The sequence below is a fragment of the Chelonoidis abingdonii genome, chromosome 7 (genome assembly GCF_003597395.2).
Source record: "Chelonoidis abingdonii isolate Lonesome George chromosome 7, CheloAbing_2.0, whole genome shotgun sequence".
NCBI classification, from domain to species: Eukaryota; Metazoa; Chordata; order Testudines; family Testudinidae; genus Chelonoidis; species Chelonoidis abingdonii.
The window spans coordinates 24,110,748-24,137,820 of NC_133775.1; the positions used below are offsets into that span (position 1 = coordinate 24,110,748).

A 27,073-nucleotide genomic window follows, 5' to 3' on the forward strand; every position below is an offset into this window, starting at 1 on the left:
TTGTATAACAGTTTGTTTACTCTTTATTGATACTGCCAACCAAGAACACCGACTAGCAGTTAAATCAAAATAGCCATGTTTGATTATTAGTACTTGTCCTGGGCCACAAGGTAAAGAGATTAAATTCATTCAAGAAATGACCTTCAAACAGGACTACAAAATGGAGGCAAGCTAGACCTGGATTCTGCTGCAAGTTCCCCTGGTTTCTATAGCACTCTGGTGTGGCAAACGCAAATTGCTGCTGCAGATTAACAAATTGAAAAATTGAGATTTCTATTGCATTAGATATGAAGAGTAATACAATCATTTCATTTCATTTCAGGTCCTCATTTCATAGTACATTCATTTGTTTTACAGAGTGGTCACATTTTCAATATGCTGCATTTTTTGTATCCATGAAGGGGACTGATAATAAGCGAAAGACGGCTTGAATTCTTGGCACCCAGAAGGGAGGCAGGTCCTCTTTCCCTCCCATTATGAAGGAACTGACTTTAAATTCAAAAGAATGAGGGAGGGGATTGAACTCCTCATTGCCCTCCCTTTCAATAGCAAGGAATCAGGCTTTATCTGGCTATTTCTGCTAAAATGAGATCAGTAGTAAAATAATGAATGATGACACTGGGCTTCAGAGACATCATCCCATTGTGATAATTTGGGCCATTACACCTCTCAGGATATTGTTTGAGGCAGATTCAGGAACACAATGCTGCCCCTGTTTACATTCAATTCTTAGTAATTATAAGGGCCAGAAACTTAATGATTTTAAAATCAAAGTTTGGATCTTAAAGCACACTTCTGCGGCAGATGGTGAATAGCAACATATTTTATGGCTATAGAACACATGGAGCCCTACTTACACATATACGTCACTAGACTTTAAAAGGCAGGCTGAAAGTCACATTCTGCACTAGCTAAAGCTTCCCTGTAGTATTCAAGGGAAGCAGTAAGTACAGCATTGTACAATATTCCATCCTGGATAGCACAGAACAGGTATCAGTGACAAGACCAACGCAATAAGGAAAAAGATGCAATTTCCAGGTCAGCCAAATGTGAGGGGGGGGGGGGTGCAGGGGGAAAGAGTACTTGGAAGCTTAAATCTGGCACTCTGCTTTTCATTACATAATAAAGCATTTTCATTTAAGGCATCCTCCCTGTCTAAATTAGACTTACTATTACTACAGAATATCTGTGATCAACTGCTTTGTAAACCATGCTAAATGAACCATATAAGCAAGGGTGTAATTATAACAGCCACAATATAAGTGGAAAGAAACTTTATTACATGACTTATCATATAAGGAGTACCATCTTTCCCAAAGCACCACTGCTGTTAATAAGGAGTTCATGAGCCTTAGCCACTTTTTCCAGTGGATATTCAGGGCCAACTACAGGTTTAAGCCAGCCAGCTTCTACACCAGCAAGAAGCGCTGTTTGACATTCGTGCATCGACTTCTGTATAGTGAAGATAGTATTTACTGTAAGTCATGTGCACTTGTAAAGTATACTAGATGTTTATACAAAGTTTTAGTTCAAATTTCACAATTAAAATGCATTTTATTACATTTGAGATTTCTTAATTCTTCTACTTGTTCATTTAGAAAAATAAAATGCATATAATCTAATAAAATTTGTACCCTTACACCACAAATCAAACCCTATGCTATTTTGCTAAACATCTAATTTGCTTAAACTAAAAAAGTTATTAGAATAGCTCATCTAAGTGAATTCTTTGAACTAAAAATGCCTTACCTTAGTTGCACAAAACAGACTAACTCCTATTATGCTGGATTCTTTCATCATAGTGTCCCTGGGGTATATTTCAATTGGACCTCTACTCCCCACGATCTGATACAAAAGAGACGCTTAATCCAAACATTGTTCAACAAATTATAAATTTAATTTGAAGGTAATGACAGAGAAAATACTTACCATCACCCTTCCTCCAGGTGACAGTAGTTGTAAATCAGTGGCGAGATTAACATTAGCTAGCATTTCTATTATCACATCAATTCCCTGCACACCACTGAATTCCTACACAGAATATAAAAAGAGATAAGCAATTGAGAAAAGTTCATATTTGGGTGTCTGTGTATATTTCACAGGCTGTAGGTAACCTGGTGTTTCTACATGTTAAGTCTGACATATCTAATGCAATTCTGAAAGTCCATCTTCATCATACTGTGACTTGCCGGGATCTGAGTTTCTAAATGCTCCCTCCCTTCATGAGATAGTAAAGCAAATAAGAAACACAGCTAATACAAGTACTATAGTGCAATCTCTTTATCATGAAAGTTGAACTTACAAATGTAGAATTACGTACAAAAAAAATAGCTGCTTCCAAAAATAAATCATTGTAAAATTTTAGAACCTGCAAGTCCACTCAGTCCTACTCCAGCCAATCGCTCAGACAAACAAGTTTGGTTAAAATTTGCAGGAGATAATGCTGCCCACTTCTTGTTTACAATGTCACCTGAAAGCGAGAACAGGCATTCACATGGCACTGTTGTAGCTGATGCCACAAGATATTGATGTATCAGATGCGCTAAAGATTCATATGTCCCTTCATGTTTTAACCACCATTCCAGAGGACATGCATCCATGCTGATGATGGGTTCTGCTCCGTAACAATCCAAAGCACAGCGGACCAACACATGTTCATTTTCATCATCTGAGTCAGATGCCACCAGCAGAAGGTTGATTTTTCTTTTTTGGTGGTTCGGGTTCTGTAGTTTCGGTAACTGAGTGCTGCTCTTTTAAGTCTTCTGAAAGCATGCTCCACACCTCGTCCCCTTCAGATTTTAGAAAACACTTCAGATTCTTAAACTTTTGGGTTGAGTGCTGTAGCTATTTGTAGAAATCTCACATTGGTACTTTCTTTGCGCTTTGTCAAATTTGCTATGAAAGTGTTCCTAAAACAAGCATGTGCTAGGTCATCATCCGAGACTGCTATGATGTGAAATATATAGCAGAATGCAGGTAAACCAGAATAGGAGACACACAATTCTCCCCCAAGGAGTTCAGTCACAATGTAATTAACGCATTTTATTTATTTATTTATTTATTTATTTTTTACTGAGCATCAGCAGCCTATCCTCTGGAATGGTGGCGAAAGAATGAAGGGGCATACGAATGTTTAGCATATCTGACAGAGCTACAACAGTGCCATGTGAACGCCTGTTCTCACTTTCACGTGACATTGTAAACAAGAAGTGGGCAGCATTATCTCCTGCAAATTTTAACCAAACTTGTTTGTCTGAGCGATTGGCTGAAGTACGATTGAGTGGACTTCCAGGCTCTAAAGTTTTACATTGTTTTATTTTTGAATGCAGATTTTTTTTGTACATAATTCTAGACTTGTAAGTTCAACTTTCATGATAAAAGAGATTGCACTACAGTACTTAGGTGAATTGAAAAATACTATTTCTTTTGTTTTTTACAGTGCAAATACTTGTAATCAAAAATAAATAGGAACCAACACTGTATATTTTGTATTCTGTGTTGTCATTGAAATCAATATATTTGAAAATGTAGAAAACATCTAAAAATATTTAATAAATTTCAATTGGTATTCTATTGTTTAACAGTGCGGTTAACCACAATTAATTTTTTTGAGTTAATCACGTGAGCTAACTGTGATTAATTGACAGCCCTAGTTATGATTAAAGCTAAGATTTAGTCATGGGTATTTTTGGTATAAATCATGGACAGGTCACAGGCAATAAATAAAAATTCACAGCCCATGACCTGTCCAGTACTTTTATCAAAAATACCCCTGACTAAAACTCTACTTCTGAGGCCTCATTTGTCTGGGGGCCCCTGCTGGGGGAGGAGGGGGCAGCCTGGTCTAGTGCTGGGGGTTGACTGTCGCCCTGGGACCATTGCTCGGGCAGTCCCCAGGGCACCCCCCAGGACTGCTACTTAGGTAGTCCCTGGAGCCAACCACACCAGCTGTTGTTCCAGCAGTCCCCAGAGTCAGCTGCCTGGGACTGCACGAGCAGAGGCCAGTGTGGCTGGCTCTGGGGGACCCCCGTGACCGCTGCTCAGTCACTCTCTGGGGCTTCCCTCAGGACTGCTGCTTGGGCAGTCCATGGGACCAGCCACACCGGCCACTGCTTAGGCAATCCCAGAAGCCAGCTGGCCAGTGTGGCTGCCCTGGGGACTGCCGGAGCAGCTGGCCCCAGCTCACTCCAGAAGCAGCTGGCCACTGGGCGCCCGAGTAGCAGGAAGTCACGGAGGTCGCAAAATCCATGACTTCTGTGACGTCCGTGAAAGAATCGCAGCCTTAGTTATGATTTAATATTCTTGGTATCCATACAGTTAAAATTAACAATTCTCCTTTGAACAGAAATTAAAAGGTTGTGTAGACTCTGCTCCAATGGCAGACCCCTGCAGAACCCTAATCTTGGTTCAAAAGAAAAATTTAAAGAGCTGTTTACCAAATGTTTCATTTCATAAAAGTTAAGAACAGAAAATATCTATCTAGTTCATCTGGCTGCCAGTACAGGATTGCCATCTATAGTACATTTTCTAGTCAATTAAATGGAATATAATTAATAGAAACCAAAATGGATTTTGAATATTTTAACGGAAGGAGAAAGAGGCTGAAAGATCTATGAAACCTTCAGTCTGGTAGCAAATTACCTTAATCTTATCAACGTAACCAGCTTCTCTGTGATTAAACGTTTTGTGGGCTCCATTTCTCAAAACTATATTCATTCCTTCTTCAGTTCCAGCTGTGCCTAAAACCTTTAAACCATAAGCTCTGGCAATCTGGCATGCTGCTATTCCAACCTGGAAAAATGAGTTACATTTCCCTTTACCATTGGTTTTCCCACTCTTTTAATATAAATATCACCTACCAGAGACTCAGTACTTAACCTGTTAAATTAACTTAAAATATGTTTTTATGCATAACAAATCACTAGCATAACTGAAACAGTATTTTGATTTACATTAACATACACAACACTGTGTACTAGTAGAGGTGCTGCACACACAACACACCTGACACAAAACCAAGGAAGTGAAAAGTTAAGCCATGTAACAGTATATATTATCTTTTCTTCACACAGACACCACTAACCTGATCACCATATACCACAGATAATGTATCACAACCTTGACTCTTAACCGCAGAAGAGGTCCATTTAGCATCTCATTCCCCAGACTCCCAACGTTACCATAAATAGATGAGACTCCCTAGTCTGACTGCCCCTTCTGCTGAGTCCTGAGAAACCACACTCTAGTTTCAGAAAGCTAAAGGACGCCCTGCAAAGCATAGTTGCCAGATATTGTGGGGACTCCAGAGAAAACTCCCAAGCAGGGAAGCCTCAGAGAGTAGCAGATTTTGGAGGAGGAAGTAAGCACATGAGCTTCCATTCTTAGGCAGCATGTAAAACCACTGGAAGCCTGGTCAGACACTGATCCTGCCAAACAAACATCTGCATTCTCTACCACCACATCCTGTCATCCGTGCTTTATATTTCAGTTGGTGGTGAGAGGTGTTTTATTAGTGCCAAGCAGATGTAAGGTCTTGTTAGTGCCGGAGGACAAGAAGGCTTCAAGCCCATGAGGCACATCACAGTCTCAGCTGGCTCACACTCAACTGCTTACATGGTGTGCAGAATACAAAAGAGAAACAAAGAACAAGCATGCACAAAACTCTGCCTCTCTTTTGGGGTTACTCTCAACCTGGTTCCTCCTGTGAAGGCAGGTTCTGCAATCCATCCTGACCAGCCCTGGAGACAGACACTTCCTCCGCTAACTTAAGTGCTGCTATTCTCTTCTACTGGTAGCAAAGTACCTCATTCCACTTCTGTTAGTAACAGAATTCCATCTGCTGCCATTTATGGCTCTGCTAATGAGACTTGCACCCAGTAGTGTTATGTAAAGTAAACAACCTGCCTTCCCCATAAGAAATCCTCATGACCATCACTCTTGCCAGGTGCTTATCAACTGACTATTTGAAAAACCGAAGTCACCTTTGACATTTACATTTCAAACTAACACACGGCATGACTAGATTATCTCAACATCCAAAAGTTGTTCATTGAACAACCTGAAAAGAATGCAAGATTGAAGGACCATTGTAGAAGCCTGTGTCAAAGACAGACATACCTCAAACATCCACGCTTATCACTATATTATGTGTCCCTTTGCCTACTCTCTTCTCACTGCACTTGAAAATGTTTTTGAAACAGTCTGCAAATCTACAGAGGATAATCTTATTTGGGGACCATGCCACTGTAAAGCAAAAACATGTGTGTGTTCCCAGAAGCATATAAAAGAAGTGGAAACAGAAAATCGATACTCAATTTATTAAAATAAAGAAAAAACATACTGCTGAATGTCCTTCTAGTCTAGTATATTACAAAAGATGAGTTTTCTTTCATGCGAGACTTTCATAATCAGCCTTTTGCAGCCAACCGAGTAACACAACAAAACTTGGCCAGCTCACAATAGTTTTTTCCAGCCACTGGAAAGGGGAAATAGGGGCCACTTAAAGTTTAACTATTCTCTCTTACTCTACCTCAGCCTTCTTGTTTATTCAGCAGAGCCAAAGGTTAGCCTTTTGTAAATACAGAAGCTAGTTGGGAAAACTTAATCTCAAACCTGAACGGACTTTATCTCCTCCAACATCTCCCGTTTTCTAGCTATGTTACAGTTAATGGGTAAGAAACAGCACAGAGAGTCCCTATCCAGCCAGTGCGCATTTCTTGCACAACTAAGGACAGTTTGCCTAACTTTTCAAACTGTAACTTTTTCTTTAACTTTTCTCTGAGGCAGACTAGCTGTATGGCTCCTTAACCAGCTTCTGACCATTCTCCACTTTGTGATCAGACCACGGGATGCCCTGCATATGATCTATTTAAGTTCCTATGACATCACCATTTGAGGCCATATGTGGTAATTTGTGCAGTTTCAGGCTGCTATATTCTGGATGATAGGATTTAACTTTTAAGTGTAAAGAGCCTTCATGACAGAGAACCATTTGCCTTAGAACCATACACAAAAATAGATACACAAAATACTTGCTAACTTAAGTCTTTTCAAAATACTTACTCCTCCACTTGCCCCATGGACTAGCACAGTTTCCCCTGGTTTGGCATGCCCTCTAGAAGACAAAAGGACAGATATTAAACTCTTTAATACATTATAACTTTAGCAGATCCTATGCATTGTCCAGCCATAAGATGTAGTTGGGTTACATGAATTAAATATAAATCTTTTTAAAACACATTCAATGCACGTAATTTTCCTCTCTTTAGTTTTACACTGAGTTAGCCCTGATTCAATATGGGATTAGAGAAGAGAATTGGGTCTCATCTCTTAATAATTCCTGGTTTCTAAAAGCTCTCATTTCTGAATGTAAACATAGTTATAAACTACAACAATGGGAGTATCAGTTTCATGGTTGGTATAGGTGTGTATTAACACCAGCCTAGTATTCAAAACAACATTTTTTTCAACTTTAGTCTTCTGGGTTTTAAAATAATCTACCCATACTTTTTCAAAGGATAAACTAGATTGCCCAGTGCTTTGTTCTACACATTTAACTAGACTGGATTCCCAGTCCTGATCGCTTATCCTCTGACAAGGCACTCTTGCCTATCACTATAGTACAGATTTATTAATCAATACTATGGTAATTGACAGGGTTAAATACTCAGCTAGATGAGCTAGTAGGAGTTCTGCCAACATCTCCTGAAGACAGAGGTGATGGAAAGATAGGTTACGCAACTGCAACCCCTCGGTTCAATCAAGTAGCAGAAATTTTGACTGAAACAAGTCCTATCTAGTCCTTCTTAAAGATAGTGGTGAAGGTAAAAAGGGGTAGGAGGAGGAAAATAATTGACTCATTTCTTTCAGTGTATACACTTTTTTATTATATAGAATGCCCATCCCAGTTCTAGGTGCCCCAGATGCACTCTTAAATATACATTCTTAAAAAGATAAAGACTGTCAAATACCTCCAGATCACACCCTCTGACAACACATTTAATTTAACCCTCCAACGGATTCCCCACCAAAGTCCTCCCATCACTACCCTACCCAAGAAGTCTCCCATCTCTTTATGAAAGAGAGATAAAATAGGCTTTGCAGTGTGCCTGAAAAGGTAAGCCATGTAGCTGGCTATTATGGATGGCATGTCTGCTCTATAGTTTGTATTTTAAGTCTTCAAAAGCAGAAGATACAAACAGAGCTTGGCATCTTACTTTTGGAAGAGTGCACGGTAGGCAGTGAAATATGGAATTCCAATGGCAGCACCTTGCTTGAAGTCTAATTTATCTGACAAGGGGAAGACTGTGTCAGCTGCAGCAACTGTATAATCTGCATAGCCACCAGAGATGGTACCATTAGTAAAAACCCTGTCACCTTTCTGGCAGGAAAAAATAAAAAAGGTTTAGACACAAATTCCAAGTACTTTAGTCAAAGTTTGTTACGTAACACTTCTGTGAAAATTTTTATTTCCTTTCGGGAAGATAATTCTATATATATTATAATAAAATTATCTTCCCGAAAGGAAGGCAGCAGGATTTTATAAAAATCAAGGAAGTGAAATCTCTGCAATACAATTTTGTATATCCAGATTTCAAAAGGTGTGTGTGTAGATTACATCCTAGGTTCTACACTGTCACACACAAAGCTACTGCATGATTAAAGTGATCCTTAATGAACCTAAATTCACCCAGCTGCACTCCACAAGGAAAACAACAGAAACATTGTACGAGCTTATGAAAAGCACTTAAGCAGTTTTTAAAGCCTGAGAAGTATACATTCTTAACAGGAATAATTATTGGTAATAGTTATTGTTGGAGTCCTTCAACAGGATAAAATCACAACCTCCACACAATCACCAAGTGAGAAACATGGAACACTATAATTCCAACACACAGGGTGTTGAACACTTATTTCCAGCCCTGGCAGCTAACCAGTATCAACTACTTTGGTACTGGTTGTGAGCTGCATATAGCACATCCCAATTCTTAGAACATGGTAATTTCATGTTTTGTACAGTTTTTCCTCAATTCCGTACATTCTGACCAGTTGTGGGTGTCTGACTTTCAAAATCACTGTATGATTATCTTAGCACCTGCATAGCATGTAAATCCCTGCCCTTTGATTTTCTGACACCTATTAGCCACAGTGCCAAAATCTGCAGAATTACTACGTGGCTATTTCTTACATAAGCAGCAAAGAATCCTGTGGCACCTTATAGACTAACAGACGTTTTGGAGCATGAGCTTTCGTGGGTGAATACTCACTTCGTCAGATGCATCTGATGAAGTGGGTATTCACCCATGAAAGCTCATGCTCCAAAACGTCTGTTAGTCTATAAGGNGAAAGCTCATGCTCCAAAACGTCTGTTAGTCTATAAGGTGCCACAGGATTCTTTGCTGCTTTTACAGATCCAGACTAACACGGCTACCCCTCTGATACAATTTCTTACACACCATCAATATGCAAATCTCTCTATTCTGATTGGCTCCTCTATTCAGCCCTTTCAAGCTGTCTGTCTGCAACTATTGCTCTCATCTTCTTTCCCTTCAGTTTAAGCAGAAAATGCCAAAATTTACAAGAAAATGGAGCTGTCAATCTGCTGAAACAGAAAGTGTTTTGTTTATTTGTAAAAGTTAACATCTCTGCCTTATTTTCCATCTCCAGGCCAGCAAGGCTCTTGTCTCCTCAATAACTGTCATATATGACTTCAGAATAGGAGAATCCCAGATCTCTACCCCAATAGTTTTTAAACACCACATATTCTGCTGTTAGTCTTTGGCCAAGAATCTTACTGACCTGTAAGGAAATAAAAGAGAAGGCCAACTAAAAAAAACCCCACACATTTATCTTTTAACAGCCCATTTTTCCCCCTCTCCAAGAAGATATGGTTTAACCAAAAGGGCAGCAGGTAAAATATAACCACTATGAGACAGCAGCTGAGTATTTAAACATTGTTATCAGTAGATACACCTTGCATTTTTTTCCCCTTCATTTTAAGTCTGAATATTAAAAATATCAGCAAAATAACTTCAGAGTCCTTTCTGTCAGTCCAGGATGACTATGACAATAATTACAGCAATCTTGACATTTCTAATATGCCTACAATGTTGTAAAAATGTTTCTGGACCAAGACTGTGTAAACAAAACCCCAATCCTGCAATCAGCACCATGCAGTCAGCTCCTGCACCGGTGCTGAACTCCACAGATCTGTATGCGGCTCAATATGGGTGTAAGGGATGGCCCTGCAGAGCAGCTTGTAGGATTAAGGTCACTAATTTGACCTGGTTGCATGCTTTTCACCACCAATTAGAGGTCCCCAAAACCCAGAGGAAATTCTGACAAGCCATAAATTATAGAGGTAGCAGTAAGTACTGCAACAATAATGTAGGGAAAGCATAAGCAATCAATTAAAAAGGAAACAGAATATAATACCTTGAATACAGTTACATGTGCCCCAACAGCTTCAATTACTCCAGCAACATCTGTCCCAGGAGTGTAAGGTAAAGCTGGTTTTCTTTCATGAGTACCAGAACGAATATATGTCTCCACTGGATTTACACCACATGCACGGACTTTGATTAAGACCTGAAGAGAAAATGTTATTTGTTACATATCATTACAATCACCATAATTTTGCATCAACAGCTTAGTATTATTAAAGCAATTGACTTGACTATTAAAGAGCCCTTAGTATGGATGTGAAACGATTTTGGAAAGTCTTTTGTATTCAATATATAGACTGCACTAGAACAACAAAACTAATTAGTTAAATCTGATGCCTGTGGCTTTATTTATATATATGCTGCTCAACCTACTCATTCAGAATTCAGATGATTCTGCTTTGGACACTCACTCAAATCATACTCAAGTCATTACCATTCAGTGCAATTATCTTAGTTTACAGCTATCATTTCCACCTGATTTTCTTTTGGATTTGGCAATAAGACATCTGACAGGAGCTTAAGCACTTCAGGTCCACCAAATTCAGAAACTCTGACAGCTCTCATCACACTTCTTCCAGTTGCCATAGTGATCTGAATATCAGAAGATGAGAAAATATTGCATTAACTTCACAATCCAGTTTTCACATCAGAGGGAATAGATCAAACTCCCTACTTTTAGACAACAGTTTAAATTAGGGGCTCACTACTGATTTCTTTTCATAGAAAAGATGGTCTTTCATCTTACAAATCTTGCAAATGAAGAGCATTACCACCATCTCCTATGGGAATGTGTGGGCATTAAAGTGAATCAAACATGTAAATAACATTAAAAATATGAGTGCAGTAGTTCCTGTATTAGACATCATGCCATCACATCTTGAGGGAAATGCATTGTACTTTGGGGCTCAAGGTTGCATTTTACAAAATGAATTTCCAGCTTCACTGATGATAAACAAAGAAACAGGTCATATAGTGAGTATTCAGCCAGGGTCTAAAAAGTAGATTTCCAGCTTCTCTTCCTGCTTGTTATTTAAGACAACAAAAAGTTCCTTGTTCATCAGCCCTCAAAAATAAAAGATACAATGGGGAATTAAAATATATTGGCGGAAACCAGAAAAATTGAATACATATGTATCCTGAGGAGTATAGTTAATGTATCTAAAAGCAAGCTTGACTATGCATGTTTGTAAAGTATTTTAAGAACATCAAGAAAGGCATGCACTGACAGGAAGTGGGAAAAACAGGGCAAAGGTACATTAGTCAGATAAGGAGCTAAGATAATGCTTCCTTTGGATCATGACACAGGTCCAGGTCTTAGAGGGCTACTCAATCTTACACTTTCCCATGCCCTCTTCCTCAACATATAAATTACATCAATTTACCAAAGGGTAATTTACACCACCATATATTTGGTTTACTAAACAAATGTATAAAATACAGCCATGCCTAAATGCCCTGTTTCTACACTAATCAGAAGGGACAAGTTAAGCCACAAAACATAAGAACTAAGGCCCCGATTTTGTAACTGGAGCTACAGTGGCAAACTCTTGCAGCTACATGGAGGCCCACCATCCATCCACTGGAATCTGATTGCAGAATCAGGGCCTAAGCTAGGAGTGCTAGCTCTGTACTGAGCCCAGCACAGTTGACAGGCATGGTTTTGAGCTGGCTGCAAATGGGAATTTCTGCTCTGTGGGAAATGCCAAAATAAAAAAAAATTGGTTCCAATTGTCAACATTTTTTCTTTTATATTGAAGATATAAACATTACATAATATTTATGTATTAATGTTTTAAAATAATGAAGACTATACAAAACATTTCAACATTATAGAAGAGAAACTTTGACATTTTCCACATCACAAGTTGACAAAAATCAACATATTCCAGCTAAATATTTTGATTTAGACAATACTACTGACTGAAAACAACTCTGCTGAAAAAATTTGGCCAGCTTGAGTTATTATATACGATACTACAATCCAAGTATAGTATTTGTATGTAAGAAATAACCTTTTATTTACCAAATATATGCTATTTTACTGGAGCTATCTCAGTTTCATTACTATTCTGACTTCTCATCTCAAAAGGCTCCTAACCATATCATACAGCATAGAAAACATTAATTTAAAATTTCTCTCTGAAGCAGTAATCTTTTCCAAACCATGTCTCATCATTCTACTTTACATTAAAATTTCCAGTATAATAAAGACGCAACTGCTTTAATATATACCGCACCATCATGTTCTCAAAGCACAGGTAATTCTGAAGTTATGAGTATGGGAACAGAAAAAAAATTGTATAAAAAAATCTTTAAAAAAAGTACAGGAGTACTTGCAGCACCTTAGAGACTAACAAATTTATTTGAGCATAAGCTTTTGTGGGCTACAGCCCACTTCATCAGATGCATAGAATGAAACATATAGTAAGAAGATATATATACATACAGTAACTCCTCACTTAACGTCCTCCCGCTTAACATTTTGAAGTTACGTCACTGCTCCATTAGGGAACATGCTCGTTTCCAGTTGTGCAATGCTCCCTTATAACGTCGTTTAGCTCACTTTACAAAGGAGCCTTGCACAAGTTCATCTTCTCTGTCTCCTCTCCTTCCCTTCCTCCCTCCTCCCACTGCTTCCCCCGCTGCCAAACAGATGTTTGGCAGCTTAGGAATTTCTGGGAGGGAAGGAGGGAGCAAGGAAGCTGCCCTGCCCCTCGCCCCCGAAAAAAACAGGGCCACCCGGAATGCAGGGGCTTTAGGGGCTGCAGGGCCCTGGACTAAGTGGGCCCTGGCCTGCAGCTCTAAAGTCTCTTTAGGAATGCGGCCCTGCAAGCATGGGCCGGAGAACTCAGGAAGAGCAGGGACAGCTGCACAGCCAGCGGCGGGAGAGAAGCGGCGCTTTCCCCTTTGAAAGGAAAGTGTCACCCTGCTCCTTCTGAGTCCTCCAGCCCCTGCTCGCAGGGCTGCATTTCAAAAGGGGCTTTAGAGCTGCAGGCCAGGGCCCTGCAGTCCCTAAAGCCCCTGAATTCTGCGTGGCCCTGCCTGCTGAGGGGGAGGGGCAGTTCCCAGAATCACAACCATGGGGATGGTGCTGCCCATCTGCACACCCCCTGCACCAAACAAGAGCTGCCCCAGGTAAGTGCTCTGTACCTCCTGCCTGAGCCTCCTCCCACACTGTAACTCCCTCCCAGACCCTGCACCCCCAGCCCTAAGCCCCAGGAGAATGGAGGAAAAAAAGAATGAAAAACAGAGGGATGGTGGGGGGGGGAAGAGATAAGAGAGAATGCTCCCCCCATGAGAGGGCCCCATTAACCCTAAATCCCCCACTGGTGGGAGAAGCGGGGAAACCCTCCCTCCCAGAAAGTCCTACATGCTGCCAAACAGCTGTTTGGCAGCAGGAAAGCACTGGGAGGAAGGGGGAGGAGCAGGGACACGACGTGCTCCGGGAGGAAGTGGAGTGGGGATGGGAAGAGGTGGGCTTGGAGCAGAGCAGGGACAGGAAGAGGCAGGCCTGGAGCATCCTCCAGCAAAGTCAGCACCTGTTCTTCGGGGGGGGGGGGGGGAAGAGACAGTATATAATGCCTTGTCTGCCCCCAAAAAATTTCCTTGGAACCTAACCCCCAAATTTACATTAAATCTTATAGGAAAATTGGATTTGTTTAACATTGTTTCACTTAAAGTTACATTTTTCAGGAACATAAGTACCTTAAGTGATGAGTTACTGTACAGAGGACATGAAAAGGTGGAAGTGACCACATTTACGTAAAGAAGAGTTTGCTCACTTAAACTGTCAATGCAGAAATATTGGGCCTGCTTCTCCATATGCCAGGGGTGGGCAAATATTTTGGCCTGAGGGCCACACTGGGGTTCTGAAACTGTACGGAGGGCCACTGTAGTGCATTAACTTGCTCCCCATAGGAACGTGCTACTTACAGTGTACTACTTACGGCCGCCAGTCCTGGTGCTCAGAACAGCATCGTAAGGGGGTGGGGAGCAGAGGGGTTGGATAAGGGGCAGGAAGTTCTGTTTTGCTTCCACAGGCACTGCAAAATGCATTTGTTAGTTTGGGAGTTTGAGAACTTCTAATTCTCATTAGCTCTCTCATCTCAGAGTTTATCTATACATACAGTAGTTATTCCAGAATAAGAGTGCCTTTTTCCAAATTAGCTTAATCCTCTTTGGAACTGGATTAAGCTACACCAAAACATGACGTTATTCAGAAATAGTTATTGGGCTTTAAATTCACAGCCTACCTTAATCTGGAATAATTTTCATATGTAGACAAACCCAAATTTAAGGATTTTCTATAGTGCCTATTTACACTTTTCCCAGATAAATTAAATCTGCAGTGAGTTCCCTAGCAGACTTCAGAGTTCTTGAAGTACTACCTGTGTGCTCATTAAATGTCTCTTCTGCACACTGTGCGAACACTACACATTTTCTGTGTAGAAATTTTACACATATACTCTTAACCATAACTGCAATTTCACTTGCAGATTAGGGCCTAAAAGTTCCGATTGAACAACAGGGGTCCACATAAGGGAGATGGAAATATAGGGCTGCAAGGCTGTAGACAGATTTTATTTATACCCTGTTGAAAGTGTATTTGTTATACTTTCAAACCAAAGTCCATTTCTAGGTGCAAGGTTCAGAATTACTCCTAATTTTCAGCCCTACATTGAAAACTAGGTTTGGCTTAAGAAACATCATACTCAAACAACTAAGTGGTGCCCCTGTATATTATTAATCATCATTCCAAACTGGCTTATTGTTTCAGATCCAAACATCCTAAATCCAAAAGCATGGATGTTTCATATTCCATAAAATATTTGTAGATTTTCTTTATCTGCTAAAGTAAAGTACTGTCTCCCCATTAAGACTGTCTCCAGTGACACCTGACAACATATAAGCTGTTGTCTCTAAAACCACCTATAGGGGTTTCAGAAGAATTGGATCCTCATATTAAGATATTAGGGCCTCCTAGAAAACTGGTTCTTGAATTGTACAGTTGGCCTCCCTTGGGCAGGTCTAGCAAAACAGATTTTAAATGACAGTCATTTTAAACATAATAAAAGTAAGGCATTACAGTGAATTTAGATGCCACTCCTTCAGGAAGCAAAGTGCTCACATTAGTAGGTTCTCACGCTAACATCTCTGTGCCTCCGTTCCTCCATCTGTAAAACGGTATCAATTCCTATCTCGTAGTGGAGCGGTGGGTTAGTTTCAAAGCCTTTTCGTAGCTTCATTTTTGGTGCCTAAGCCCACATTCCAGTGCATAATTTTAAGCACTCAAATTCTATCTACGTGATTTGCCCACGGAGCCGATACCAGAGCCCAAACAGCTAGATCCGATGACGTGGTCGACTCACCCCCCCGGCCCAGGTTACACAGCTGTTTCCCCCCAAGGTTTCCTGCCATTGCTCCAGCGCAGGGCTCAGGAGGCCGTCGCCGTTTCAAACAGCGGCCCGAACACAGGAACAGCCGTCCCGGGGATCCCGGCTCTGAGCTCCGCGTCGGGCCGCGACCCCCGACACCCAGGGGTGGGCGGACAGGACGCGTCCAGGGAGGGAAGACCGAGGGGAGCGCCCGCGCCTGGCCCGCTCAGCTCCGCCCTGGACCTGCCCGCTACCGAGGAGCGACTTAGCCCGTCCCCAGCCACGCGGCCTCGGCCCGGACACAGGGAGCGAGCCCCGGGGGCGCAAGGGCAGGGGTCTCCCTGGGGCTCCCCAGAGACGACGGGGTCTCCGCGCCCCCCCCCCCCTCTCGGAACCGGCACCACAGTTCCAGGCCTCGAGCCGTCCCGCGTCGCGGCCCCAACCTCCGACCACCCCCAGCGCCCGCGGCTAGCGGCGTAACCCCCCAGACGCCTCACCTGCCGGGGCCGAAATCCTTAGGCAGCGCCAGCGCCCGGCCCCGCCCATCCCCAGGGCCAGGTGTTAGACCCTCCCCCATCCAGCCCCGCCTCTTCCGGCTTCTACTTGCTGCTGCGGCTCAGAGCCCCGCCCCCGGCCCGGAAGTGCCCAGCACGTTTTACAGCCGGGCCGGCAGGTTTGGCCCAACCAGGCCACCATCAGCCAGCAGGGTGACTGTACAGCCCGGGGCTCGCCCGCTTGCCGGCCCCGGCCCCGCTCGCCATGGCCGCCTTCCGGCGCTGGAAGGAGCAGCGCCTGGCCCGGGCGGATGAGAGCAGGAAGGGCAGCGTGGACGAGGCCATCGCGGGGCTAGTGCAGTTCCTCAACGGGCAGGAGCGATTCTGCACCACCAGCTCCTGCGCCGGCCGCCTCCTGCTCGCGCAGGCCCCCGCCCGCGTGAGTCTGGCTGTTCGGCCCCCTCCCTCGGCCTGGGGCCGCACCGCAGACCCCACGGGGCCGCCTCCCCCTCAAGCCCGCGTGGGGCGAGTCCCTCCCCGGCAGCGCTCGCAGCGGTCTGAGGGAAGGGGGCGTGTCGTGGTGGGGAGACAGCGCCGAGCGCGCCTCTGCGCCGCAGACAAACCCCCGCCCCTTTTGAAGCGTCCGCGCTGCGTCACTTGGGGACCCTCCATCACCTGTGTAGCGCTGAGATTCCCTTCTGGCCCCACTGTTCTCCAGCCGGGGCTCCCGTGAGGTCACAGGGCCAGAAACCCACAACATAATACACACACACACACACACACACACCCCCCAAGCTCAACTGGCCCCGTGCAGGAGGCATGGCACTTACAACCCACAAGTGGCACGAGGCTTGTGGCTGTCCTGGCCTAGGTTATCCCTAGTTACGAGCATGCTGTAGTCTTTTCTGTTCTGCAAATATATGGAGATGTTATATTAGGTCCCACCCTACCTTTATCTCTTATCCAGCTTTGAATAGTTCTTGAAATATTACAGTTAAAGTTTTTGGTGTTTATAGCAAATTCAACATGGTGTTTATAGTGCACTAGAGTAGAAGAGAATTTTACTGAAAGCATGTGATTCATTTCTCCCTCCACCTTACCCTGTAGGAAGACTTTGCATCAGTTCTTGCTCAGTTTCATACCATGATCTCATAGTCCTTGCTCAGTTTCATACCGTGATCTCATTTTCGTTGTTGTTGTCTATGTGATGTAAATTAAGAGCACAGAACACTAAAGTATACCAACAAAAAAAAAAGTAGATTTGACACAGCACCAGCATCTGAAATTTGAATCACATGATCTGTCTAGGTTTTTAATCTGGCAACCAACCATAATTTTGAGATCTGAGCAACACCAAAAATATAGTGTAGTCAGAATGTTTCTCCCAGAGGATAGAGTTTTAAATTGGCAGTTCTATCTAGATCCTGGTATTCTTTAGCCATTCCCAAGCAACTGATTGTTAAGTTTTGACACACTGATTTGTAGTAATGATAATTACAACCAATATCCTTTAAGAAATTATACTACATGACTTTTCATGGACTCAATTTTCATCATTTCATGGGGGCAGGGATAGCTCAGTGGTTTGAGCATTGGCCTGCTAAACCCAGGCTTGTGAGTTCAATCCTTGAGGGAGGGGGCCACCTAGGGATATGGGGCAAAAATCAGTACTTGGTCCTGCTAGTGAAGACAGGAGGAGGCTGGACTCAATGACCCCTCAGGGGTCTCTTCTAGTCCTAGGAGATAGGATATCTCCAAATTAAAAAAAAAAAAATCATCTTGCACTCTCCACAGATTTATCAAAACCACCAGTTTTATATGCAAAGTGCAGATTAGATTACACAGTAGAACATGCTAGTTTCTTATTTTAAATGTTAGAGATGTAGAATTTTAAGATCCCATAATACACCGGTGCAACACATCTGTAGTTTTGCAGTGGTGTAGCTACATCAGTACAAATATCCCCACCGTAAACAGGTCCTTAAATTAGTTGTGTGCATAACTCAAATTCCAAAATGTAAATGCATTTTAACAGAGAACATTCCCAGTGTTTTGTGGTACAGGGAAAGCATATAGGATTGTATTTTGTTGCTTCCTATCATGAGGTTCATGCTTAGATACATCTAACTGGATTTTTCATATTAATCAGCACAACACCACAAAAGTTCTTTCAAAGATCTTCAATTAGCATCCTTCTGGGGTTTTTCTGCAAATACGAGCTCACATTGCTACAGCTGAATGTGGGTGAAATCAGAACACTTCTCCATTAATATTCAGGATTAAATTAAACTACCTGCTTAGCTACTGTTATCTAGGTGGTGTAAATACCTACCTAGATATGATAGTTTAAAAAAAAATCACATGAAAATTATATAAATAAATAACATTAAGATTGTTGATACAGTCATGGTTATTGATCAGAGAATATTTCTGTATATTCTTGTGTCCCAAGCCAAGAATGCAAAGGACATTCGTTTTTATAACTGTATAATTTGTTTTTCTTTAGGGTTTCAATGGCTATGAGGTACAGAAGAAAAACTGTTCTTGGCTCATGGTAACACATCAACTCTGTGCAAAAGAGGATGTGGTAAGATGTCAATAATGTACAATATTTATGCATATGTACTTACCCTCTCCTCATCCCAACCTTCCAAAAAACACAATTTCAAATAGAAACTAGAAACTACATTTATCCTTCGTGTTAGTAGAATGACTATGTTCATTTAAGAGCACAGTTTTGTTATTAGGATAAAATTCTGTCTACGTTAGCTGGCGACACTGTTAGCACCTTTCTAGCAAGAGCACGGTTTAAGCCAGTAATATGGCTCCCTTGGTCCATATAAAAAGGGCTAGTGTCAAAATATTGTCTCCTTAAAATAATGAACTAGAGTACAATGTCAGCAGGTTATAAAATCCACCACTTTCAGTGGTTTTTAGTTAGACATTTTGCATGGCTTGCACAAGACCAGCATTTTGTGCTGATTCTACATCAGCCTTTTTTCTCCTAAAAATATTAATTTAGTGCTTGTTAAGCCCTTTCCTTATCCACAGAACAAGTACAGTCAAGTTTCTGGCAAGTGTGCCTCAATTCTTTATTGAAGGATCACTTCTGGGGTCAGAATGTATTTTTGCATCCATGACCATTCATTTAATTCTGGCTGTCTCCACTGAGGCAAACGACATAGATGTCAGCTGTAGAGTGACTGATGTAGACACCTCCAATAGGAACTAGTCTGACACCATAAACTCATTTTCCATAGGCCAGACAGTATTCAGATGGTAATGACTTTGTCACTAGCCCTTTAAATTGAATTAATGGTAGCAATGAAACAAAACTTCCCTGTAATAGGAATAGAGGAATTGCCAGACTGAATCATACCTAAGGTATGTCTAGTCAGTATCCTATCTCAGATAGTGGCCAGCATCAGAGGAAGGTGTAAGAAGCCCACAGTATGCAGATGCAGGATAATCTGCCTCCTGAATTAGGTTTTATCCTACTTTCTAATAGTCAGAGATTGTCTGAAGCATGAAATTTAATGTCCCTTACAATTTATCATTAATTATGATAACTGGATATTCATTCTGTCCATATAATAATCTTGTTACCCTTCCTAATCCTTGCAAAAGTTAAATATTCTGAGCTGTGGATATTCTGTCATGCATGATTGGTTATCTGGGGGAGCAGATAAGGAAGCAAACACAAATGGACCTCTGTCCTCTTCTTTAAAAGGGAGGCATGCTTCCTGAAAAAGCATATTTGTTATTTTGTATGCAGCAGAAACTCCATTATGATTTAATTTTAACAACTTTCATTTTAAGATTGAAACAACCACAGTTTACAACTGCATATCTGAACTAATGCAGAAAGACAATGGCTTTCTTACGCAGTCTTTAAATTAAAATTATATCCTAAAAAAATGTTTTGAAACCTAAAATCAAATCAGTTTAGGAAACTGTTGAACGGTTTGAATATTTATGAACTACTTTATGCTTCCAAAACTGCCTTTTGCTCTCTAAATGCTCCTCTTTACATTTTACCCCTCTTTACATTGTACCCCATAAAATGAAACTGGTTATTCTGTTAAAAAAAAAATTAACTGTAAAGACTGCCTAACAATAATATACATACATTGAAAGTTAAAAAAGCCCCTCTATCTTATTTTTCCTTAGTTTACTTGATATCACCTTCATATAAATCTCAGCAGCCTCTGATTTGCCATCTACTAGGAGTGGGATCTTAGCTTACTAGGGTGTTGCCATTGGCTCTTGCTAGTGAGAATCTTCTCAATTTTTGTATTGACTTCTAGTTTGTAGATACGGTAAAAATGTTTATGCATCCATTAAATGTGTAAGAAAGCTTTACCAGACTACTTTTAAAATTGTTATATTTTCATAGAATACAAACATAAAGTGTAGAAAATTGGACTGGAAGTCAGAACTCCCAGATTTTGTGTTGAGTTTTCAGCCGGCAAGCTACTTAATTAACCCCATTGTGCCTTGATGTGTATCTACCAGTGTAAAATGGGAACAGGAAATTTGAGGAGTAATTAATTTTTATAGCTATCTTTAAGATCCTTTGAGGAAAGGTGTGGGGGTTTTTTTTTGTTTATAAAACACCCCTTCACAAAAGATTTCTGGGCCTTATTCAAAAAGAAGAAAACAATTACAATGTAATTAAAAAGTAATATTTTAAAATTGTAACTGTGCATAGTATTATATAACAATGTCAAAGTGGTGTACAATTTCCTAATGGACTGTGAAAGTAAACCTGCATTGCTTTGTCACAGCTATTCTTTGAAGAATGTACAGAGGAGTATTAGTATTTATATTCCTCATTTATAGGACTGCTGTTTGACTACTGTAAAATCTTCATAGGAAGGCTCTTGCACCCTCACAGAGTCCATTGATATCTGTGCACCCAAAAGGATCCACCTCAAGCACTTGTAGGTTCATAGCCTTAGGCCACGTCTACACTACGCGATAATATCGAATTAGCTAAAATCGGTTTCATAAAACTGATATTATAAATTCGATTTCATGCGGCCACACTAGGCACAGTAATTCGGCGTTGTGCGTCCATGGTCCCGAGGCTAGCGTCGATTTCCGGAGCGTTACACTGTGGGTAGCTATTCCGTAGCTATCCCATAGTTCCGCAGTCTCCCCCGCCCCTTGGAATTCTGGGTTGAATCATTGTCGCGGGTGGTTCTGGGTAAATGTCGTCAGTCATTCCTTCCTCCGGGAAAACAACAGCTGACAATCCTTTCGCGCCATTTTTCTCTGGATTGCCCTGCAGACCATAGCACGGCAACCATGGAGCCCCGTTCAGCCTTTTTTTTTTTTTCCGGCACCGTATGTGTACTGGATGCCACGGACAGAGGCGATACTCCAGCGCTACACAGCAGCATTCATTTGCTTTTGCATGATAGCAGAGATGGTTACCAGTCGTTCTGTACCGTCTACTGCGGAGTAAACTGGCCATGAGATGACGGTTATCTCTTCGCCCCTCTGTACTGTCTGCTGCTATCATGTGCCCCTGGCTGAGATCGGCCGGGCGCAAAAGCAAAACTGGGAATGACCCCCGAGTCAATCCTCTTGATGGTTTCTAAAAATAGAGTCAGTCCTGCTAGAATAAGGGGGCAAGTGTACTAGAGGACCCAGTGTATCAGAGCACAGTGAAAATAAATAAATGTTTTCTATGAGTGTTGCATTTGCTTGATGACTTACATATGTTTTGGGGGAGTTGACATATTTATCCCCTCCTCTATTTATTTTCTGCCTGTTGCCTGCAACTTTTTAGCCTACATACCAAAATTCACATCATGCCATCAATTTTAAGTCAGAACCAAAGCACTTACAAGTTCTGCCTGCAAATACATTGCATGATATGAGCCCAATCCTGCAAATACTTACATATGCAAGTAACTTCATTAATGTTATAAACCCTAAAGGAACTTTTCATGCGAATAAACGTGCAAATATTTGCCTTACATAAGTAAGACAGCTTCCCCTCCCCTCTATTACTTTAGTCTTAATAATAAAAGTAAATCAGTTTACTGAAATTGAAAAGGTAATTGCAATTAATTTAAAGTGAAATCAATATTTTAAAATGAGGTTAAAATACTAATAATTACAGGATATCTTAGCAGTTCTCAATTTTCATTCCTAATAAAGCATTAAGCATTTTTGGCTTGGGTTTCTGTTAGGATATGTGTATTTCTTAACACTGTGATAATCATTTAAAATTTAGTCTTGATTATAAAAATTATTTGCTGCTATTAAATATATCAGATGATATATTTTTGGAAGGTCTTCAGCAGGGTTTGCTGCTGGAAATATACAATCACTGATGTAATGCAAAATTTAGTTTTTATATAACATGATATTAAAGAAGATGAGTCTAACTTTCATTTTGTCTTCCAAGAGCTAAAAATAATTCCAGTGCAGCTTCTTGTACATTTTTATATGGTATTGATTGAGAGGGCATTCGATTACAAAAATAAAAAGTCAGACTCGGGCAGGAAAGTGAACAATTTTTGGCTTGCAGAATGGTGAAAAATTCTCCCACATATCCATTCTATCTGTTTAAATACATTTTTTTAAAATAAACCTATTGGAATTACTATCTCAACTGCACTAACTCTGTGGGATATCAACACACAAATTCCTGTAAGTCAAAGTGATATTATATTCTGTTTTCAAAGCAGAGCGAAGAAAAGCAAATCCCAATATGCAGAATAAAATCAGATGCATATTTTCATTCTGGTGCAGTTTACTTACTGTAACTGATTGGGACAGAAATACAAAATATGCTACTTCTGACACTATTTTATACTGTAAATACTCCGATATGTTTATATCGATTTTAGCGCTACTCCTCTCGTCTGGGAGGAGTACAGAAATCGATATAAAGTGCTCTTTATATCGATATAAAGAGCGTTGTAGTGTGGACAGGTACAGCGTTAAATCGATTTAACGCTGTTTAAATCGATTTAAACGCGTAGTGTAGACCAGGCCTTAGAATGCAATGAGACAGTGAGCACGCTGTCCGTGGTCATTAAATCAACACATGACAAAACTTTTCTATATAATTCTTTATTAAACATTAGTGTATTTAAAATAAGGGAACTTCGTTCTTTGTCACTCGCATATCTTATCAGTGATAGTCATTTTTTATTAATTAGTTACAGCAGTTATGTTTTCACTGTATACTGACTAAGGGTCTGATCCAGTTCCCACTGGGGGTTTTGCCATTGACTCCATTGGGGACAGGGCTAGGCCTCAGACTTTGTAGGCTTAATAGGAAATTACTTTCAGTATTTTCTTATTAAATTCTGAGCCTTTTACAGGAAATTGGTGGTCTAGAAGCAATAAGGTAAAATCCTTTGGTCACGATTATTTCATTTAGGAAGCATTTCAGTGCAACAGGCAATGTAAGTCATTGTGGCCTTGGTACATACTAACATACACAGACCATTGCAGGCAGTATGACTTTCTTGCCCATTTACTGTCGCTGAAAAAAATGTCCCTAGAGTGTCTGCTAAATTACTTAGCCTGGTCAGTGAAACAGAAACCCTTTAAAAAAGTACACCCACCACCATCGCTTAGTCTGATCACAGTCAATATTAAATTCTGTTATAATACTTGTCTCTGAGACAAGTCTGTCTACCTTGGCTTCCTACTACATTGAACACTAGTCAACTGTGCTTAAGCTGCATATTGTTTATATAACTCAGGTGAGTAGAACAGAATTTTCAGACACTGAAAAATCCATACGTAAGCCCAGTGTGTGGGCAAACTGCTGTGCCCATTTGAAGCCCTGTGGAAGCCAGTGGGGCTCATGCAGGCACGGCAGGCAACCTGTATGCTGCATAATGCAGGATCAGGGCCTATGGCATCTGGTTTTTAAGAATTGTTGAGTATCTCCAGTTCCCATTGGCTCCACTAGTAGCAGTGGGTGCTTAGCACATCTAAAAATGAGGCCATTTATTTAGGGGCCTAACTTTTAGCACCTACATTTGTAAGATTGATACCTTAATAACAAGGATAGTTACAGAAAAAGAATGCTACACAAGAACATCTAAATCTTGTACAGTAGTCTACAGGGGAAGATAGGCTCCTCAGCGGTTTTATTTTACACCACTATTACTGGTATCTTAAACTAATAAAAATATAAGAATGGCCCTGCTGGGTCAGACCAAAGGTCCATCTAGCCCAGTATCCTGTCTTCCAACAGTGGCCATGCCAGGTGCCCCAGAGGGAATGAACAGAACAGGTAATCATCAAGTGATCCATCCCTTGTCGCTCATTCTCAGCTTCTGGCAAACAGAGGCTAGGGATACCATTACTGCCCATCCTGGCAAATAGCCATTGATGGACCTATCTTCCATGAATTTATCTAGTTCTTTTTTGAACCCTGTTATAGTCTTGGCCTTCACAACATCCTCCAGCAAGTAGTTCCACAGGTTGACTGTGCACCGTGTGAAGAAATATTTCCTTTTATTTGTTTTAAACCTGCTGCCTATTCATTTCATTTGGTGACCCTCTAGTTCTTGTGTTATGAGAAGTAGTAAACAACATTTCCTTATCTACTTTCTCTACACCAGTCATGATTTTATAGACCTCAATCATATCTCCCCTTAGCTGTCTCTTTTCCAAGCTGAAAAGTCCCAGTCTTATTAATCTCTCCTCATACGGAAGCCGTTCCATACCCCTAACCATTTTTGATGCCCTTTTCTGAACCTTTTCCAATTCCAATATATCTCTTTTGAGATGGGGTGACCACATCTGCACACTGTATTCAAGATGTGGGCGTACCATGGATTTGTATAGTGGCAACATGATAATTTTTGTCCTATTATCTATCCCTTTCTTAATTATTCTCAGCATTCTGTTCACTTTTTTGACTGCCACTGCACACTGAGTGGAAGTTTTCAGATAATAGTTGAATTTTTCACAGTTCTCAATTTTAAAAAAAGATTTAAGAAATATTTTCAATGTAAAGGAAACATTGGGGAAGGATGCTAGCCAAAAAAGAGTTAAGCATGGTGCAGCAGTTCAATTTTTTCCCTTAACTATAAGTATAGAAAATTGGTAGCTACTAGTATTTTCTTTAAAGATGCTCATGGAATTGAGGGGAGGAGTGGGGCAGGGGGAGCAGGTCAATTAGACAGAAGAACAAAAGAGTTAGAACATTATATAGTAGTAGACTGTGGTGTAAACTGCAGTGAGCAATGTAACTTGTTTCAGTGCAGCCTTTATAAACTAAAACCAATAATCCCAATCCTTAAGTTTCTTTTACATAAACATAGCATACAATAATAAATGATAACTGTACATTATGCAGCATTCTCTTTAATTGCTCTGTGTTCATATTTGCCAAAACTCAAGTGATCTACATGAAAAATGTTGCAGGAAGATTTTCCTCTTAGAGCCCTACATCAAAACTGAGACCTTAGGGTGAAATTCATCCTTTAGAGTGTTAAAGCTATGTAACTGTTTGTCATCTATTTTTTCCCCTTGATGTGCCTTATGAGTTTAATTTCAGTTTATAAATCCTTTTATTTTATCTTATTTTAACATTATCATAGAAGTAGTGTAATGAGTCGTTTTTGAAACCTAGATTAAAATAAGGTCAAGTAGTTCAGGCCACAAGTTTAACCTATTGTACCATTTTAAGAAGAATGTGCTTCAGAATCAACATGTCCATGATCATATCCAATAATGTAAGAAATCAGAAGCAAACTATAACTGAGTAGTAGTAATATTTTGTGCTTTCACGGTTCCTCTGCTGACTGTAGTAAAACAATACTCTCTATGCTATGCTGACATCACTGGTTTTTCTTATGTCCAAAATAATCAAACAAGGAAGCAAATAATTTTTTTAAAAAGTCGAGGCCCAGTAGAAATTCATGGCAAGAGAATCAGTTTAATACTTAAAAATCAGCGGAGATCCTCAGCATTATGAGCAATGGGATTTAAAAGCAATTAAATAATAACAAACATGATAGTTTGAGCCAAATCGTTCCTGATGTTTTTAAACATTTCACAAACTAGCTATTTTGTTATGAAATGTTAATAGTAACTGTTCACCCTTGTAGTATTAATATACTATTGTTCATTGCATTTTCCAGATGACAGCGTTGCAGAAAGCCACTGGTGACACTGTATTCAAATTTGAACCATTCATTCTTCATGTGCAGTGTCAAGAGTTGCAGGATGCACAGCTTCTGGTAAAATTAGACCCACAATGTTGTGTTGTTTTGTTTACATTTGTTGCTGCGTAAGTAAAAATGTTGGCACCTCAATATTTTAACACTTAGAAATAGTCTCAGGAGCAATGTATGTTTAATAACTGGGGTCGTAAAAGTATGTTGATGGAGAAAATAAGGATTAAGATTCTTTCTGCAGATTTTGCTATGCTTTCTAGAAAATAAAACCATTTAAATGTACTTCAGCCTTCTAGTTGAGGCAGATTGGCAAGAGAGAGTCTGAACTATCTGTAAAAGCAGCAGAGAATCCTGTGGCACCTTATAGACTAACAGACGTTTTGGATCATGAGCTTTCGTGGGTGAATACCCACTTCATCAGATGACTGTAGTGGAAATTTCCAGAGGCAGGTATATATATGCTAGCAAGCAAGCTAGAGATAACGAGGTTAGTTCAATCAGGGAGGATGAGGCCCTGTTCTAGCAGTTGAGGTGTGAAAACCAAGGGAGGAGAAACTGGTTCTGTAGTTGGCAAGCCATTCACAGTCTTTGTT

At 40.6% G+C, this 27,073-nt stretch overlaps 2 protein-coding genes across 6 annotated transcripts in view; one reads left to right on the plus strand and one right to left on the minus strand.

Annotated features, from left to right (window-relative positions):
- CRYZ (crystallin zeta) lies at positions 1-17,011 on the minus strand. Of its 4 annotated transcripts, none has more exons than XM_032782139.2 (9): positions 16,990-17,011; positions 10,920-11,036; positions 10,435-10,587; positions 8,217-8,380; positions 7,063-7,114; positions 4,642-4,791; positions 1,930-2,031; positions 1,750-1,845; positions 1-1,452 (listed from the first exon to the last, which is right to left on the minus strand). In XM_032782139.2, exons 2-9 carry the CDS (start codon positions 11,028-11,030, stop codon positions 1,291-1,293), a joined length of 990 nt encoding a protein of 329 aa, XP_032638030.1. In that variant the 5' UTR covers positions 11,031-11,036; positions 16,990-17,011; the 3' UTR covers positions 1-1,290. The 4 variants fall into 4 exon arrangements, with proteins under 4 accessions (XP_032638030.1, XP_032638029.1, XP_032638031.1 ...); XM_032782138.2 differs by lacking the exon at positions 16,990-17,011 and adding an exon at positions 16,318-16,396; XM_032782140.2 differs by lacking the exon at positions 16,990-17,011 and having other exon boundaries at positions 10,879-10,957.
- The window catches only part of TYW3 (tRNA-yW synthesizing protein 3 homolog), a 14,375-nt gene continuing 3,791 nt past the window's right edge, over positions 16,490-27,073 (plus strand). Inside the window, exons 1-3 of one of the 2 annotated variants that reach the window (XM_032782142.2) lie at positions 16,491-16,753; positions 18,821-18,901; positions 26,445-26,543. In XM_032782142.2, coding sequence (XP_032638033.1) covers positions 16,580-16,753; positions 18,821-18,901; positions 26,445-26,543 — 354 coding nt within the window. In that variant the 5' untranslated portion in view covers positions 16,491-16,579. Of the gene's footprint in view, positions 16,754-18,820; positions 18,902-26,444; positions 26,544-27,073 lie in introns of both variants that reach the window. The other variant, XM_032782143.2, reaches the window with a different exon arrangement.